This window comes from Manis pentadactyla, chromosome 11 (genome assembly GCF_030020395.1).
Source record: "Manis pentadactyla isolate mManPen7 chromosome 11, mManPen7.hap1, whole genome shotgun sequence".
Taxonomy (NCBI): Eukaryota; Metazoa; Chordata; class Mammalia; order Pholidota; family Manidae; genus Manis; species Manis pentadactyla.
The window spans coordinates 50,008,438-50,028,172 of record NC_080029.1 but is presented as its reverse complement, the minus strand read 5'-3'; the positions used below and the strand labels follow the sequence as shown (position 1 = coordinate 50,028,172).

Here is a 19,735-nt window from a genome sequence, read left to right as displayed (position 1 = left end):
AGAAGGATGTAAATCACCAAATTTTTTTAAAATGCCGGCAAATTAAAATGCACTTCTCTATCTAAAAACAATTTATGAAGAAGTATTTTCAAATTCCTCAACTTTTCTGGAATGATACTATTAACTCTACCTAGGATTATCTGTAAAAGGTAAGGACCAGAACAAAAATTACAAACCAACAGCAATTTTTAAAAATACCTTAGAATAAGCATATTACAGATATCATATTTCTAAATTACAACATTTATATCAATCCTTTAATGAAAATTTAAATTCTGAAAATGTAAATAAACAAAACCACAACATTATACAGTAAGTATATGTGATGCTCAACCTTTCCACTGAAGCTGGACGTTGTTTTCATATAGCCTTCAGCTTTCTGCAGACAAACAAGTACTTTTTCAATATCTAATGGGGGAATAAAAAAGGAAAATGGGAGTGCCAATCACTTGCCAATTAACTACTATTAAACAAACATGTAGAAAACAGAAGTGTGCTTATGAAATAATAAATACTCAAGAAAATTAGATATAGTTATTTCATGTTTGTAATCAGAATATGTCAGTATAATCTGCATATGAAAACCAGGACGTTTTGACCAGCCTATTGTCCAATAAATAGCTTTTATTGAATCCATCTTTCCTCTCATTATCTGAAAGGCATTTTATTCGGAATTCCCATATATATTTGGGCCTATTTCTGAATTCCTTATTGTGTCTATTCCTTCTTCAAAAACTTATTAATTACTATAGTTTCATGATATATTTTAATCAGTGAAAGGTTATTCTCCAACATAACTACTACTTTCCAGAGTTTTCCTAAACATTTTGCATGCTTTTATTCCACATGAATATCAGACTCATTTTATTTAAAACAAAACTGCAATAGCAAAAACAGTACCACTTACAGGCATTTTGATCAAGATTACAAGGATTAGCATCAAATCACTCACTAAAACATTCAATTTGTGCTTTTAAACACACAGAAAAAAATTGTAGCATAAAAGTTATTATCCCTAAACTTTAAATGACTTCCAAAATATAAATATCAAGGAAGGTTTTTTAAAATTTTACATGAGAATCTGCAAGTAAAAATTTGTCAGACTAAATCTTCCATTTTCTTTGTATTTCCTCTAATTTTTTACTATCCTCATCTGGCAGGTAAGTTGGTTCCCTTTAGTATTTACAAAGCCTAATTCATCTTATGGCCACACTACAGTACTTACAAAATTAAAATGCATGAATATTGTTACTTCTAGCAGCACTCTAGGTTCTGAGTCAGAAGATAAATTATTCAACTCCTTCAAGCCTGTACCAGAAAATGTCTCAAGTTCAGTGACCACTTAAAAAATTTAGGAAGAGGAAGAGAATATTCTGAAGTTGAAAAGTAATAAGGTATGTCAAGAAATTGAACTACATGTTACTAGGGATAAAGTGCCATATTAGACTAGGAAGCCAGAATACCATGTGGCTTGAACATGCATAGGTCAAATTCTTAAATTCTTAAGTCTAGAACTACCTGCTCATTTATTACTGTCCCAGAAACAATCTTCATAGTTTTTAAAAATAAATGAAAATGAGCAAAACCTATAGCATGCAGGCATACCTTTACTTCCAAATTTTTCATCCACTTTGACATTGCCAGAGAATCCATTTTCTATAAGACAGTGTTCAATGAGAGCTGGTCCATATGCTATAAAAGCAAAAGGTATTATTTTTAGTATCTTCCTATAAAATTTAACATTCAAAATATAATATGAACTTCTATCCCAAAATAAATGATATACTGAATCTCCAGTGGCCAGTGAATATAAGTTTACTTATTTTGAAATATTATTAGAAATGACAATTCAAGTACTTATAAAAATTTGAGACTAGAATAAAATTGTAGAAGTCAGTAAAAATGTTATAGGAATTTAGCCACATATAAAAGGGATGATAGAACAGGAATGCAAGTTGGTGTAGCAATGAAAAATTGATTAATGTAATATACTGTGTTATACGAATAAAGAATAATAAAATCAAACTTACAAATTTTATGCATCCTATACTAACAGTTGGGAAGTTCTAAAGACAATTTTTAAATGCATTCTAATTTCATAGGAGAGGAAGAATAACTCTACAATGTTCAGAAATCAAGGGTACTTGCCTGCCCATATGTTCTCCCCTGATTTCCTTAGCACAGGGATAAATAATGATTTTATCACAGTATGAAAGTTAGCTGGATTATCTTTGTTCTGGTTATCAAAAAAGTACCTGGCAGATACTGGGATGCCCTGAGACCACCCACCAATTACAAGGAAAACAACAACCAGCTAAATAATTATTAAGCTGAAGATTCACAATGAAAAAAACTGATTTCTAGAATATTACAGCTAGCACCAAAGTGCTAGATAACATACTATTAATTTATATAAATATTACTTTAAATAAAATCTAAGCAATTTAGAAAGGTCAAACTTCATGTGGTATAACAAATTTCTCTTCCCTTGAAAACAAACTCTTATTTACTCAAAAGATCATTTAAAACCCCTTTCAACATTTATTATGTAATTTTCTACTAGAATTATAAAAGATGTAAATAAGTCCTGAAAACCATCTTGCAACCATTTCATTGCTCTATGTAGGATTACTCACGAAGTAATGGGTTAAGAACTCTCTTCAGTAGTTCGCCCTTAGGTGCACTGGCTATTATTTCCGTCAATCTGTGAAACAAAATTGACACTCCTCTTACTATCTTTTATTTAATGAACCTTACAGCAATATTCATATTCCCAATTCTTTCATATGCATCATTTTACCTGATCTTCACAATACTTTAAAATGTAAGAGGAATTAGTTCCCTTTGTAAGAAAATGGGTCATAAAAGTAATCAATCCAAGGTTAGTAACTTTCTGAAGAGGAGACTAGAACTTGAAACAAGGTTTGCTATTAAAAAAATCAATACTTTTTCAACTAAGTCATATTGCTAATCATCAATTTACCCATATATGACATGAAAGAGACATTTCTATGTAACAGGTAAATGCTGTTTGTGGAGCCTGGTGATATATCTTAACACCTGTTTATGGAGCCTGGTGATACATCTTAACACCCAAAATGGCTTTACCTAAAATAAGAACTCTTAAGTCTGCTTTGGGGGACCCTATGGTCCCCAAATCAGGATCAACATCACCTGAGAACTTATTACATTCCTGGGCCTTATGCCTGATCTACTGAAGCAGAAACTCAGTGGGCAAAGATCTGTTTATCAAGCCCTTCAGGTGATTCTGATGGATACTAAACTTCAAGAACCACTGCTGTAGCCTATTACTCTGCAGTCCTCCAGCAAGAATACAGCTACAATTAGCACCTTATCCTATTGTACTTCCTTCTTAGCTAAATTTCTATCTCCTTTGCACTCTGCCCAAGATATCCACCTATCTTCTCACAAAATAGCGAGTAAGTCTCCTCATTTTACCAAGAATTCATAAACATCTGAAGTAACACAAAACTTGTATTAAGAAGACATGAATTTGCTACTTCCAAATAAAGCTGAGTTGCTTACATGCACATTTACATAGTTCGAGCAGTCCAAACTTAATTCGTTTATGCAAGTAAACAAAATATTTTCTTAAGTGGTAGTTCTCTCATATTCTGAAATATGACTTATTTACCTTTAAATACAATATGAAATGAGCTTATAAACAAAGTATGTTACCTTTCCAAGGTCAGCAAAGGTTCGGCAGCTCTAGCATGATCAACTGGGTAGTGTTCACGAACAGCAAATTTAACATCATCTGACTCATCTGTTCGAAATCTTAGGATATTTAAAATGAGGTACTCATAATCTGTAAGAACAATGTTCCCCTGTAATAGAATAAAGTTAATGCTTTTCCCAAATCATTCTTGAAACTTCTTAAAAATTGAGAAAGAAAATGTAGTCTCTTAAAAACCTAATCAAAGCTACAGAAGGGAAGTTACAAACAAAAATCATTTGAATCACTACTTGCACTTGCCCAGCACAGACTATGAAATAAGATGAACAGATCTTGTGGAGAAAGTAAGGGTTCCTATGGCCAGGATTCTCACCTGGCCCTGGTTGGCCGGCTCACTACACACGTGTGGGCAATACATTATTATTGACTCTATATAAAGAGCTGCAGGAGAGCAGAGGCTTGAGTGGTGGCAGTGCTGAGGACAGAGATAGACGGCTGCGGGACAGAGAGGCCCAGAGGCAGAGAAGCCAGGAGGTAAAGACCAGCTTGCTGCATGCAAACTTGCTCTGAGTGGTCGGCATTCTAGTGATTACCTGCCACCATGGGAATAAAGTTGAGTATAAACCCTTTCACCCCAAGAACATTCCAGTGTCATTTTTTCGGTCTCACTGAATCCATAGTGAACTTGTCCTGGACTGAAACCCATTGGTAAGACAGATCTAAAGACCCCAAGTCTGAAACATAATGAAGAATCGAGAGCAACTTTAAACTTATCTGATGGCTTTGCAGAAGTCACTGACAAAAGAAATTACACCTTGACACCCTAGTAATCAATTAACATGTTGATGACCACCAGCTGAACTTAGTGTTGCTTGCATGAATAGGTCTACAAACACTGGATTATTAAGGAAAACAAAACAGACGTGTGTATGAGAAACCAACCAAAGAGCTATTTATACTTTCCCTGCAATTTGTCTTTAATAGCAATTGTTATGTGGCAAAATCAATAATGATAGTTATACCCTTTGCCCAAGTAATTCCATACTTGGTAAAGTAGCCTAATACACTAACTCATTAGAACCAAAAGCCACATGCTCAAAGATACTCACTGCAAGTTTATACTCAATAGAAAAAAATTTAAACACCCTAAATGTACAAATTGAGGAAACTGTTAAATTAATGGTGATATAACAACAAAGTATTTCAAAGTTGTTAACTTATGAAGACTATGTTTAAAAAGTAGGAAAATGTTTATAATGTTGAGTAAAAATTAGCAAAACACAAGACTGTCTTGCCTGAGGGTTTCAGCCCTGGGCAAGTTCACTACGGATTTGGTGAGACCGAGAAATGACAATGGAACATACTTGGGGTAAAAGGGTTTGTACCTGACTTTATTCTCATGGTGGTAGATCAAGCACTAGAATCATGTCTGTATCCAGCAGTCTGCAGGTCCATAATCCACTCTGTCTCTGCCTCTTCCCAGAGCATAGCTCTGGGCATAGCTTGTTATTTAGCGACTCAGTCAATAATAGCTCAGCTAATGGGTGTGGAAGCATTAGCCTAACAGTAGGCCAATTACATCATCAAGTAGTTTAGGGTCAGGTGAGGATCCTGGCCATAGGAACTTAGATTTTCCCTACAAAGGCAAATAGAGAAAAAATGAAATTATTTATTAAACAGAATTAAAAAGACTTTAAAAAATTTAGTATTGTTACATAATCAGTTCAATAAAAAAGAGGGGGCAAACCTAATGAAAATAAAATTGCCCAAAGAATACAACCTTCCAGGTTTATTATGGACAGTGAAGATAGGGCATATTTTATAATTAAAATACAAGGAGGCATCCATGAAAATAAATAGTCACAAATGCCTTAGCAACTACTTAAATGAGGGTGGGAGTAGCCCCAATCTCCTGAGGAATGACAGAGTGTGAGATAAGTGGTTTCAGTAACTGGGGCCACCATTCACCTGATCAGAGATATAGATAAACACAAGTTAGCAGGAGTTAAAGAGTAGTACCTACTGCTAATGGTTCTGACTTCAAAGCAACCATGCATTTAAAGTTTTAAGCATTTATTTGACTTAAAGAACGGAAGTTAACTGGAGAAGGGAAGTAAGTATGGGACTTGATAGAAGTCCACATTGTGTCTGGTTCAGGACGATGTGACCTGGCAATAGAACCTAGCGAACAGAACATGCTCAATAAATGTTTGCTGAATCAAACTGTGTAGTTATCAAAAATATATGAAAGATTTCAGTAAGGTTGTTACTTCCTTGAAAGGGCTTTCCTTAACCAAGGTCTCCCAAAAGTATTCTGTAAGATGGTTACACCTACCATTTAATTAAGTTAATTTAAAAAGAAAAAGAACTATGTGATCAGTAAGCTTTGGAAATTCTTCTTAATATATCCTTCTCTGGGGGATGTACATATCAATTATCATATCAAAGGCACTAATAAGTCCTGGAATTAAGAAATATTTTTACCTTACTTTATTCTCAGAGTTCCTCAAACGTTTATGACTCTGGGACCCATTTTTTTAGGCATACATATTATCTTACAGAAGTGGTGTTCAAGGAACGTATTTAGGGAAATACTGCATTTGACTGACATACTCAAACCACTTTCTGGTCTTAACTTACTTTCTCCAGTCTTTCCTATTAGAACCTTCTTATTACCAGTTAATAAACTGAATTTCTTAAATGAGTTTGAGCATCAATACCCTCTTTCCCAAGGTCTGATCAACTCTAGATAAATCATACATCAAAGTGCCGGACATGAAGGCTGGAAATTCAAACCCTGCTATAAAGAAAGAGCAATCTTCAAGACCTACCCTAGGTATCAACCAACCTACCCCTCTTAGATACCATAGTAACTACTGAAAATCCCCAAGCATAGACTCTCAAATATAAATCATTATATCTACTCCAAATTCATCACTAACTGGACTTCTGAAACCTCTTAGTATGCATGGAAATTGCTCAGAGCCTTCAAGATAGAAAGGCCCTAACTGCAATGGTGTATCACGGATTAGATCTTGGAACAAAAGAAAAGGACATGAGTAGAAAAATGTGAAATCCAAATAACATCTGTAGTTTAATAGTAATGTGCCACTGTTTATTTCTTAGTTTTGACAAATGTGTCATGGTTAAGACATTAACATTAAGAAAAATTAAGTGAAGCATATATATACAGTTTTTGTATCACCTTTGCAACTTTCCTATAAATCTAAAATTATAAAATAAAAAGGTTCTTTAGATTTTTAAATGATAAAGATTATACAAAGTCATGCTATGGAAAGAATTTTTACTTGTCATTAAGTGCTAAGTTTAAATTGAAAAAGAAAAAAAATGGAAAGGCCCAGGCCTGATATATAAGCTTAAACTCAGAATGCAAGTATATTGACCTAAACCTGAGGCAAATCTGCAATTCATCAAATCTGAGATTTTTTCCCCCAAAATGAAGAAAACTTTTTTTTTTTTGATGGGCTGTGGGGAAGAAAGAGACCATAAATAGTACATTAAACATAACAGTAGTTACCTTGGGATGAGGAACTGGTTTGGCCTAGGAATGGTAAGACCTTCAATTCTAATTCTGTGTACTTCCCTACATACTGATAATATATGCATGCACTACTTGTATAAATGTTTAATTTAAATGGTAATCTAGATAATTCCAATCACTGTCCTACAAAGAAACAGAAAAGCTGGACAAAGTATACAAATCATGTCTCTTAAGAAAAAAATGCAAACAGGAAAATAAACATTTATAGGACCAAAATCTAAGAGAAGCAAACTCAGAAAGGTAAGTCCCACACTTGGGACTACTTTTCCCTTAGTCTCATTTGTCTAATAGTTAAGAAACAGCTGTCAGGCTGACAAGCTGAGCATAAATTTTGATTGACTCATAGGACAACTAAAGGGAATAAAAACTGGAGTTCAGCATCCAAGTAAAGGTAGGGGCAGGGGAATATCCCTGGTAAGTCCAGATATGAATAGTGACCCCAAAAGGCTATAACCCAGAAGAAGGCGTAAACTGGAAACACACCAGTTTTCCCAGGCCCAGCTTTGATCAATTCACATCTTGATTGGAGTAAGGTAACCTGGGATTACTTGTGCCTTTAGCTACCTTGTAAAGCAAACAAATACCTTCTCTAAAAGAATGCATCATTCCAGGTTTCACCAGTGTAAATACTAGTTTTCCTCCTCAATGCCTGGCACACAATATAAGAAGCAGGGATGTGAGGAGACAAGGCAATGCAATTAAGATCAAAAGAAACAACAAACAATAAAAACAGACACTCAGAGGAGTCAGAAATTAAGAATAATTCCAAATGATTCTTATCTGATAGCAATAAAATTAGTGAATTGGAAGATAAGTCAAAAAGAAAATTGGCTGAATTTCCCAAAACTGATGAGAACAGGAGCAGAGACTCCAGAAATACTCAGAACCCCACAAAGATAATTACAGAAAAACTCAACTACCCACATCATAGCAACACTACTAAAAACCAAAGACAAAGAGAAAAAAATGTAAAGCATCCATATAAAAAGCTCAGATTACTTCAAAGGAGCAACAATACAACTCACACTGATTTCAGTAGAAACAATGGTCACCAGAAGACAAGATTATACTTTTTAACTCTCAAAAATTTATTAATTAATGAGAGAAACAACTAGATGGCAAGGCTGGTTCTAAGAGATATGAAGTAAGTGAAGTACTTAGAGTGGCTAAAAGTAGAATTATTGTGTAAGATCCCAATTTAGAGCAATAAAACTATAACTTTGGTAGAGGTTATTATGCCCAGTGAAACAAGCCAAGTGGAAAAAGACAAATACCACACGAGTTCACTTATTTGTGGAATATAAATACAAAGCAAAACAGAATGAACAAAACTGCAGTAGACTCATAGACACTGAGAATTGACTGGTGGTTACCATGGGGGGAGGGTCTGGGGTGGGTGTGTGGGAAGTTGAGGGGGATAAAGGAGCACAAAAATTCTCAATCATAATGTAGGTTGGTCATGGGGATAGGAGTACATCATGGAGAACACAGTCAATAATTCTGTGACATCTTCCTATGTTGACAGATAGTAGCTGTACTAGCAGGGGGGAGGATTTAATATGAGTAACTGTTGAACCACTGTGCTGTATACTTGAAACTAATATAAGACTGTATTATCAACTATACTTCCATTAAAAAAATAACTATAACTTTGGGGATATCTTTTCTCTGTATAGATATTATTTTGGGTGAAATTAATTTTCATTGCTCTCAGGTAAAAATTATTTGCATTGCTATCAGTTTTCTACTAGTTCAAGTCTACCCTAACAGAGGTGTACAGAAGCCTAATCAATTATAAACAGCGAATCAATCAAAGATAATTATCTCTAGAGAAAAAAAATAATCCCTAGGAGTGCCTGCTATTCTATACGCAGCAGGAAACTAAAATGAATGACATTTCCTCTTTTTTGTCTTTTTTCAAATTTTAGATAATTCTTAGCAGTCTCTTCCCATGATGATAGTGTGTAAAATTATTAATTACACATATACACACACAAAAGCTACTCTCATTGCTTCCTAGTCTGATTTATTTCCACAGGTACAGCAAGAAATGTTAATACACATAAACCTCCTTCAAGAGTAAATCTAGAACCACACAGTATTAGGCAATTACTAAAACCATAATAATCACTGCTGCCTGGAGAATTCAGAAGAAATTTGGGATTGTATTTTCAATAGTCTCTTACTATTTCAGATACTTAAAAATGATGTGCTTCTAACTTAAAGCTATGAAACTAACCAAATTATTACTCAGTTTTTTGTGTGGTACACCACAAATGTAGGTAAATTCCTCTCTATTTAAAAATCACTTAAATCTGCAGGAAGTGACCTTGTTTACTACCTATAGGCTAGGATCCCATATGCCACAGAATAGGTACAAGACCAGGGTTCTCAGAAGGACTTTGTGGACACTGGTTCAAATATATATGAAGTATAAACTTTGTTCCTTAATGTTGAGCTTGTCATACCTAATTAAATGAGATTTATTCTCAAATATGACACTCTGGGTTTGAACTTGGCTGCACAATTTGCCTAATTATATCCCAGTAAAAGGAAGGACAAATTTTTATTGTACCTATGTAATTATACACATTGCTATTAGCAGTAAAAGAACCTCAGTTAAAGGCATTTGTTCCTAAACTCTACAGGATCAATGACAGCAAACTATCATTTAAAGAATATGTCACTTTAACTTGCAAAAGTGTAGTTTACTAAATGAAACGTCAAAGAAAGGTAAAGGGCTTTTAATTATCATAAGAAATGGAGAAAACAAAAAACAAAGACATTTAGGTTCTTTCCGTTTTAACTATCAAAGACAATACAATGCATTGGTATGCTCTTTCTGAGCACTTGGCTTCTTTGCTTCTTTTGATAAGTTTCTAGAAGTGGAATTCCGGGGTCAAAGATTATGCACATAAATTTTTAAGATCATGTTATAAACTATCAATAACATTCTAATCTGCTCTTGATTCTGGTTATTATCAAACTTTCCAATTATTTGTACATTGACAGAGAAAAGAAAGGAGGAATAAGAAAAATATCTTACTCCTGTTCTGTGAGAAATCTTCTGCATACGTGGATGTTTTATTGCCCTTGTCTAACTTGGATTAACACATAGTCTACAGGCACACACTTGATCATCTACATTTGCTCTCTTACAACACTAAACTATGTTTTCTACCTTTATCTTGTATCTACCTACCACTTCAGCATTTTATTAAAAATAATAATAAAGAGAGAAATGTGGTATCCACATATAAATCAAGTATAAAAATCAAATGAGTATTCATATTTGAACTGTTTATAGTTCATAATGCATGAGCAAAACCGAAAGTTTCTGTGATGACTGCCCTTGTACTGTTCACCATGTAACTTATTCACTATGTAAGAATTTGTTCTCCGTGTAAGAACTTGTTTGTTATGCCTCAGAAGATTGGAGACTGACGAAAATTAGGCTTGGGGTGGATTAATGATTGTGCATTGAGCATTGACTCCCCTATACAGAATTTTATTGTTGTTAACAACCATTTGATCAATAAATATGAGAGATGCCCTCACAAAAAAAAAAAAAAGTACACACTTCCAATTGTAAAATAAATAAGTAACCGGGATGTAATGTATAGCATAAGGAATATAGTCAAAATATTGTAACAACTTGGTATGGTGATAGCTGGTACCTAGAATTATCATGTATATAAATGTTGAATCACTATGTTTGACACCTGAAACTAATGTAATGTAATACTGTGTGTCGACTACCCTTCAATAAAAACTAATTATGTAAAAAAAAAAAAGAAATCCACGGAGTAGATGGTAACTATGGTGGTAACTACATTGTGGGCAGAGCTGCTGATGAAGATGTTAAATGTCACAGCTACTGTTAAATGATGACTTCTGTATGTCACATTGGAAGTATCCTGGTTTTGTTATTTCAACCAATCGTGAAGTGATTGTTTTTTACTAGTTTACTGATATATAATGGACAAATAAAAATTGTATGTATTTGAAAAAAAAAAAAAAAAGAAAAATATCTTACTGTTTTTATTTTCCAGTACTCATGAACTCAAAACATGTATTCATGCATTTGTGAGCCATCTGTATTTATTCTTTTCTGAGTTGTCTAATTAAGCACTTTGCCCATTTTATACTAGTGTGCTTTGTGAAAACTGCATCATAGAGTTATGAGCATTTTATTTATCACACAAGTTAAAAATATTTTTCCCCAGTTTTCCATCTTCTGATATAGTTCAGTGTTGTCTGCCTTACAGTTTTAAAATTAAGGTCCTATCTATTAATATTTCTTTTCACTGTTAGGCTTAGATAATTTTTCATCCCAAATTCATCAATCTTAATCCATATTTTCAGCTGATACTTCTATGGTTTCACTTTTTATATTTAAATTTTTGATATATGGGTTTTATTTTGTTGTTAAGTAGCTCACAAAACATTTCCAAAATAGAATTTGGTGACCAATGGAAGGAATAAGAGGCAAGAAGCAAGAATGATGAAGCCATCAGTAGTCTTCCTCTTATGACTGAGGACACTATGAGAACATGGCAATGTCCCTGAGTCTCAATTGGCCGTCTTATTCATGACCCAACTAGCTATTTTCTGGTTGCACCATACTAGTCCTAAAATGTAAAGTACAAGATAATTTCTTCAATTCTCAGATCTTCATCTCTTACATTCATAATGCTATTTTAAATAATTAAGGTTTGCCTGAATTCTGACTTCTAGATAAAATGAAGATTACTACTGGAAAATTATGTTTTATTTGTAGAGCACTCAAATACTACCCTACTGTATCAATAGTCTTTGACACAGAAAAATGTTCTCCACCCATGTTTTACAGCCTATCACATGAATAATTAACATAAAGATGAATTGTCCTTCACCCCATCCCCCGAATTTAACTTACCCTATCATAGAGCTCAATGATTAAGTGATAAGCAGCTTCATCACTTCCAAATTGAAAATCTACAATTCTATCCACACCAAGCTGTTTTGCACTGACTAATCTCCGACTCTTCAAATGTTTTCGGCACTAGAAAGAAACAGAATAGAGAGGCATTTATATAATGAAAGTGAATTCCTAATCATTTGGTATTTATAAATAAGTTTCTTCTTTTCATTACCATCACAAATAATAACTTATCAGTAGCTAATAAAACAGGATAGTCATAAAAGCTTGCAGCTAATTATTGGAGGAAAACATTTTATTTAGATAACTTTGCTAACTCTGAAACAGTATTTTATAATTAAATTTTTAGTAGACAATGACAGCCCTATAGACAAGGTTATTTTGTTGCTTTATACCACTGCTGAATTCCTTGTTCTTGCCTGATGACCTCACTCAAAGCTGTAACCTTTTGTTTTTAAGTCTCTTTCTACTCAAATCTTTTAAATATCCCAAACTTCCTTTTGTGCGCTCCTGTTCAAAATTAGTGTTTCCACTAATCTTCCACTTCAAATACAAATTCTGAACCATGAGCTTGCTGGTTTTATATAAATCAGTCTCCCAACTTACATCTATTTACCCTCTATTCCTACAAGCTTTATCAATATAACCCAAACAGAAATTTTCTGCTCCTGTCTCTAAACTTTTGATAAAACTAACTCAAATCCAAATGAAATAACTAAACCAAATGAGTAAATTTTTATCCAACCCCATTCCTATCCCTAGTCATAAGGCTTTTATTCTTATTAGCAATGTTATACCCAATTACAAGTCACCTGGCAAACACCTATTGTTTTAGTTTACATGTACCATCCTTCGGTACAAATATTTAAGCACGATATGGACCAGAAACAAGACTACTCTTAGCCCCTAAAAAAATCTTTAATTGCTTCTAATTTTTGAATTTGAAAGACCCCTTAGAGAAAACCAGTAAGAATGCCTTCTTCTCTTCAAGACTCAAATTCAAGACAGATTTTGCAGAGTTCATCTAAAAGCTTCTTTAAAAAACAAAACAAGAAATATAGAGTCATTCTTAGACTTAATTATTGTCAACTCTCTCATGACTAAGAAGAGTTCTTCTCCAGACCTTATAGTTCAAATTGACTAAAATTCCCTTTTATGTACTTTAAATCCCCAGGAGAAAATCACAATACCTCCAGAAGGGGAAAATCACAATCCCTCCAGAGTTCCCCAATAATATTTTTATTCAAGAAAAATGAAGAAAAAAGGCATTAGCAAAAGGAACAGAGATCTGCAACAAGGAATGGTGAAAAAGGGCTGATTATTTATCATGAGTATAGGTGGACATATAGCACATAAGTAAAGCTCATTTTTTATCTACTTCCCTATTAGTTTGGTGAAAACAACCTTCTGTCAGTGCCACAAAACTAGTTATCATCTGCACATGTGAGGACTAGGAACAACTGCACTGAATTACTCTGCCTGTGCCATACAACAGTAACAGCTCCTTAAGATATTTGTAAAATGCTTAACATTGTTTCCTCCTTTGGAGGGAATCTCTCTACACATTTAGACTGACATGTGTAAATAACTCATAAAATTCTAAGATTAAATTTTAGAGTGTTAACCCTTCTATTGGTGTAGCCTGATTTAGGGATGTTTATGTAATCCCCTTATCATACATCTTATTATTTGTTACCTCATTTGTAAAACTGTTACCTCATTTTTTCTTTGTATCCACTGAGTTGTTAAACAACACAAATGAAATATCTACCTGCAAAGTGCTATACAAATATAAAATGCCATTATTATTAAGGACAATCCCCAAAAGAACCATTTTGGGTTACTATTAAGTAATTTTTAAGAATCTGATCATTTTGTGACAGGCCTTGTGATTTGAGAAACACTTACCTAATTTGTAATCCAAAACAGATTCTAAGTTGCTGGGGATAAGGTTCTTCTCTGTAAAGCCTCTAATGAAATAACACAATGCCAAAACAAATAAATTTCTGAAGGAAAGTGAGGAGGAGAGGAAGAAGGAAATTAATACATATGGAGCCCTAGTATGTGTCAGGCATTGTGTTAGGTGCTTTACATGTTACTTCAATTAATCCTCACCAATAACCCCATGAGGGAGGTAGTAACCACATTTTAAATTTAAATAAACTAAGTTCCAAGAGATTAAATAACTTTTCCAGGTTATAAAGTTATTTAGTGGCACAAACATTAATTCAAGTTAGGTATATCTGATTCTAACGTCTTTCCTCTGTACCACATGAACTTTCAGCATACCTGTCAATAAGTGAATGGTTAACATGTACAAAAATGCAGGATCACAGTTTTAAGAATGAAAATAAAAGGAAAGAGGGAAGTGAAAAATAAAAAGATATAATATTGACAACATACCACTAACTATTGCAACAAAATACAGATTGGTAGCTCAAAGTGAGATGAAGATAAGATTGGTACGGGGGTGGGGGATAAGGAGCTGGGTGGGATGCAGATCATAGAAAGTCAAGAATGTTAGGATATAGGATATGGGTTCAGAAATCAGAGGATCATAAATGGTAATACAACTAATGATACATTAGAAAAATCAATGTTGATCTAATGTTGTTCTGACAACATTAGTGGGAGGTAGAGTATACAGTTAAAGGACTATAAGGTCGAATATTATAAAAGCCAGAACTAGAATGGTGACTTGGAACAGCAAGATCTGGAGCACAATGAAGTATGAAAGGTAAAGAGAGAAGTTAATAAATAAACATCTACTTTATTCATCCCAGTATCTACCAAATACTGTATCTCTACTTTATTCATAACAATGAAGGAAAACCAAACGTTTAAAACTTCAATTGTTAGTGACAAGCTCAGGGCCTTAAAATTTAGCTTCAAGTATAACTTAAAGTTTACCTTCATGGCAAAACTAGATGGCATCATATTCTTAGGCCACTCAAATTCTGTTGTGTGAATTCGTATGCCGGATTCAATTAAAAGTGTAGCTTTAAAGTCTGGTCTGTAAAAGAAAAAAGTCAAATTTTTCTTTAGGTCATTTGTCAGTGCTAACTTGGTGAACCAAAATACTCATGTTGAATTGCCAAAAATTAAAAAAAGTCTATAAAATGCTCTTACTTTTGAAGACGAATAAGATACGTCTTATTATCCACATCATAAACATTGTTTACTCGCATTCCTAACAAGCTGCAAAGGAAAAGGGAAAGCAACATATCATACTATTTGAAACACAGAACTTCACATAATTTAAAGCTGAGGGCTGAAGCAGAGCCTGCAAAAGACAAGATCTTTCCCTCTAAGGACAAGGAGTCAACAGGGAGCAGTCTGAAGGCCATCAGGCATTCAGCCCAAAACTTAAGTGTAATTATTTAAGAACAGTAGTGGTTTACCAGCCCAAGGAACACCATACAATGGCTTGGTCTTTGCAATAACCCAAATATTTTTTAGGATATACAGTAAAATCTAATCTACTTAATTTATTTAAAAAGGGAAAAAGGCAAACGAGGCCCTGGGAAACAGGACAAAACTCACACAACTCAATAATAGAAGCCAGACTAGAATCCGGACCTCAGGCCAAATCTGTTGCCTCCAGCTAAGACGGCGATACTCCCTCTCTTAGGGGTGAGGAGGCGTGTCAAAGAAACCAGTCTTCCAGTCTAGCAACCTCTGGAGCAAATGACTACCCTGGCGTCCAGGTGTCCACCTGGTGTCTCGCGTTTTACCGAACATTTGCTGCCAGACCCGGGCGACTCTGGGTGACAAAGCGAGAGCCCCCGCACCAGGGGGACACGAGACCTGGGGAGATGAGCAGCCCGCGCGAGCCCAGGTACACTGAGGACCACGGGAAAGATGTCACGCGCTCGCCCACCCAGGCCTAGCCAGGTCCACTGGGGAGAAAAAGGGGAACATCAGACTAGTCTTGCCTCCACTGTGGGTCCCCGGCCACTGCCTCCCGCACTCCTTGCACTAGCCGCGTAACTTGCCGTACAGTACCTGGCGTTCAACTCAGCGAGTACCGCGCGGAGATCAATGGTGCTGAAACGGGTCTTCATGGCGAGGTTCGACAGTCACTACCGCAGTTTTCCCCACTCGACTCCCTGACTCAACGCCACTACTCTTCTGCGCAGGCGCGCTTGGCAGAGCTCTACGGCCGCGCAGAAGACCCAATATTCCTTGGTGCGAATTTGTTTGCGTCACTTTTCTGAAGAATTCGGCTGTAAAGTTACTGTCAGATCGCTTTCTGTTGTATCAAAACAATTTGAAATAGATCCAAACTATTCTCTTGAAAGTGCATTCCTTCCCGTAAAGCTTAAGGACTAGCCCGATTACCTTGGCCTCTGTGCTTCGAGACCCAAGCTCCCCTTCATGGTGACCCCTGCTGGTCGTAAAATTTTACGAGGAGCTTCCTGGAGGATTTCCCCGGCTGGGTGGTAGGGCTCTCCGCAGATCAACGACCCCTTTCCGTTCGGTTACTTGGAATTTTGTGCAGAATTTTGATGTAACGACGGGGAACTGTTTCATTCGCCCTACAACTACCACCAACGATCAAGGCGAACCAGGCTCAAAAAAATGTTCACATTTAATGGGCCCTACTCTCCAAAGAGCGTTTTGCGGTGTATGATGGGAAGCTCATCCAACCTGGGGCTCCGTGTTCCCCTGGATCGGCGTAGTACCCTGTATACAATAGGGGCTCTGCCACGCTTGGCAACAATATTCAAATGTTTCCCTAGGTAATGGTGAAGTAAGATAAAAGTAAAAATAAGACAAGATTGCCCCACCATGGGGGATAAATGGTGTAGTGGGAAAACAGTCGTTCAGAAGTGTAAACACAGCACTTTTTGTGTTGTTATGGCAAATCGTGGGGAAGAAAGGCAAGACTCAAAAGAGACGGGGTCTCGCTATGTTGCCCAGGCTGGAGTGCAGTGGCTATTCACAGGCGCGATCCCACTACTGATCAGCACGGGGGTTTTGACCTGCCCCGTTTCCGACCTGGGCCGGTTCACCCCTCCTTAGGCAACCTGGTGGTCCCCCGCTCCCGGGAGGTCACTATATTGATGCCGAACTTAGTGCAGACACCCGATCGGCATAGCGCACTACAGCCCAGAACTTCTGGGCTCAAGCGATCCTCCTGCTTCAGCTTCCCGAGTAGCTGGGACTACAGGTACGCACCACCACACCCGGCAAGGAACTGGGGCCTGGAAGAATTCTCGAGCCTGCCAGCTCCAAGTCGTGGCAACGAGAATTTCCACCAACAGTGGGTGACTCTAAGTAGAAAGGGCTCTACCATTTGGGAAGAAACCAGACATTGTAGACAGTAAAGGGACCATTCTAGCTCATGTGGCACAGCATTACATGTAAACCATGCAGAATAGCTCAAAGTAAAATCAACCAGGGTGTAAGGAATGACTGGGAGCAAAGCTGACTGTAATCCAAACTGTGAAAGTGAGAGGTCTAACTATACATAAACAATACTAAGGTGCTTACGTTGGCTTTCAAACACTCCCAAAAGAATGTTTAAATGTTCTGTGTAAAAACAACCCGTGTAAAAGCTCCACATTGAAAGGGTCAACACTCAGGTGTTTCTTTAAGAACAAAAACTGAAATACTTTATAGCAAAACTCCCACCTTAGGTCCCTAGATGGAAAAGATAGGAGTAGGCTATGAATTTAAGTTTTGAATGGGACAGTCAGCCCATCAGCTAACTCATGCATTGCTTCTGCTCTGTCAAGGAAAACAGGCATCAGAAGGAAAATGCAAGAAAATACCTAAGTGGGCGAGATAGATCAAGATAAGTGCAAACATTGCAAGGGACTGGCATAATTTACTACTGAATACCATCATTTCTAGTGTTTGAAATAATTTCTCTATTTTGAGAAAATTCTGAACCAGGAATTCTTAAGAACTTGTAGAAAAGATAAGAGGCAACAGGAGGTAGGCAAATCATCTTCTGATGTTCAAATAGAAGATGAAAGTGAATATCTGAAACCACAGACAGGTGCTATTGACATTTGTCCCAACCAAAAATTAAGAGGATATTATTAGTGGGAGACTTACAGGCACCTAGAGCTGTGATTCTCTTTAGGACATTCAGTAATTACTGTGGAGATAATTAAAGCAAATTCCGGGGCACCACACACAGAGATTCTAAATCATTCATTAACTGGCTCAAGGTATCTGCATTTTCATTTGCCAAGATGAAAGGGGGCCTGTAGCCCATCATTGGAAGTTCACTGATCTCTAGAAGATGGAGTGATGATCACTAGGAACCAATATAGTTTCACTCTAAATAAGATATAATTTATTAATCTTATTTTCCACTCAACTTATGGAAATATTCTATTCAGTCTTCTAGATGTTTTTCTTAACTTTATTTTTATTAAGGTATCATTGATATACACTCTTATGAAGGTTTCACATGAAAAACAATGTGGTTACTACATTCACCTGCATTGTTGAGCCCCCCTGCCCCCGCACACACCCCATTGCAGTCACTGTCCATCAGCACGGTAAGATGCCACAGAGTCACCACTTGTCTTCTCTGTGTTACACAGTGTTACACTGTTCTCCCCATGATCCCTCCACACTACGAGTACTAATTATAATACCCCTCCCTCTCTCCCCACCCGCTCTTCCCCACCCCTCCCCTTTGGTAACCGCTAGTCCCTTCTTGGAGTTTGTGAGTCTGCTGCTGTTTTGCTCCTTCAGTTTTGCTTCGTTGTTTTACTCCACAAATGAGGGAAATCATTTGGTATTTGTCTTTTCAGTCTTCTAGATGTCTTTTTAATTGAGATAAATTCAAAACATAACATAAAATTCACCATCTTAACCATTTTAAAGTGTACAGTTCAGTAACTCTTAAAATATTCACAGTGTTGTGTAACCATCTGCACTATCTAGTTCCATGAAACTGGGGTGCATATGTCATTTAAGTCCTACTCACCCATGCTGGAAGGATTCAGAGGACACGCCTCTCACCTAGTAAGAAATAAATGCGTGAGGAGAGCCTCTGCATCCTTGAAGACTTACAGTGGGAACTGCTGCCACTTAATTGGGAACTTAAATGCAGTGAGTAATTGGAGTGGCAGGGTCCAACACTCCACTGCCAAAAGGCAAGTTGGGCGTGATTACTATAGCCAGCAGCAGAATCAAAGCAGCAAGCAGAATAGTCTTTTTCCTGGAAACTTATGGTGTTGGCTATTTGATCATGCTATTCCTAGAAGTGAAATATGTGGGAAGCCTACTGAATTATTTACTTGATGTGTATAAGCAGAAGAGTTCGAGCTCAAGTGAACAAAAATCTAAGTTGAATAATAAAAACAGAGTGACAGCCCCACAATTCCTAGAACCCCTTGAATGAAAGGGAGTCCAGATCCCCTTGAGGGAGGACCCTAATACACTGCCCAAAATTTATACTGTTAATCTTTCTCCCAGCCTTTCCCAAAGGGACCTACAGCCATTTAACAGGGTAACTATATTTTAAGGAAAAGGAAATGATCAGAGCTTTGTTGGATTGCTGGACACCAGTTCTGAACTGACACTAATT

At 36.3% G+C, this 19,735-nt stretch overlaps 1 protein-coding gene across 3 annotated transcripts in view; it reads right to left on the bottom strand.

Moving 5' to 3' along the window:
- NEMF (nuclear export mediator factor) overlaps window positions 1–16,403 on the bottom strand; it is a 49,256-nt gene extending 32,853 nt beyond the window's left edge. The window contains exons 1-8 of one of the 3 annotated variants that reach the window (XM_057488480.1): window positions 16,186–16,401; window positions 15,310–15,378; window positions 15,091–15,193; window positions 12,178–12,303; window positions 3,700–3,848; window positions 2,637–2,704; window positions 1,606–1,692; window positions 335–408 (exon numbers count right to left, since the gene is read on the bottom strand). In XM_057488480.1, the coding sequence (XP_057344463.1) occupies window positions 335–408; window positions 1,606–1,692; window positions 2,637–2,704; window positions 3,700–3,848; window positions 12,178–12,303; window positions 15,091–15,193; window positions 15,310–15,378; window positions 16,186–16,244 (735 nt within the window). In that variant the 5' untranslated portion in view covers window positions 16,245–16,401. Of the gene's footprint in view, window positions 1–334; window positions 409–1,605; window positions 1,693–2,636; window positions 2,705–3,699; window positions 3,849–12,177; window positions 12,304–15,090; window positions 15,194–15,309; window positions 15,379–16,185 lie in introns of all 3 variants that reach the window. The other 2 variants (XM_036917110.2, XM_057488481.1) reach the window with 2 other exon arrangements.
- Window positions 16,404–19,735: the final 3,332 nt, after the last annotated feature.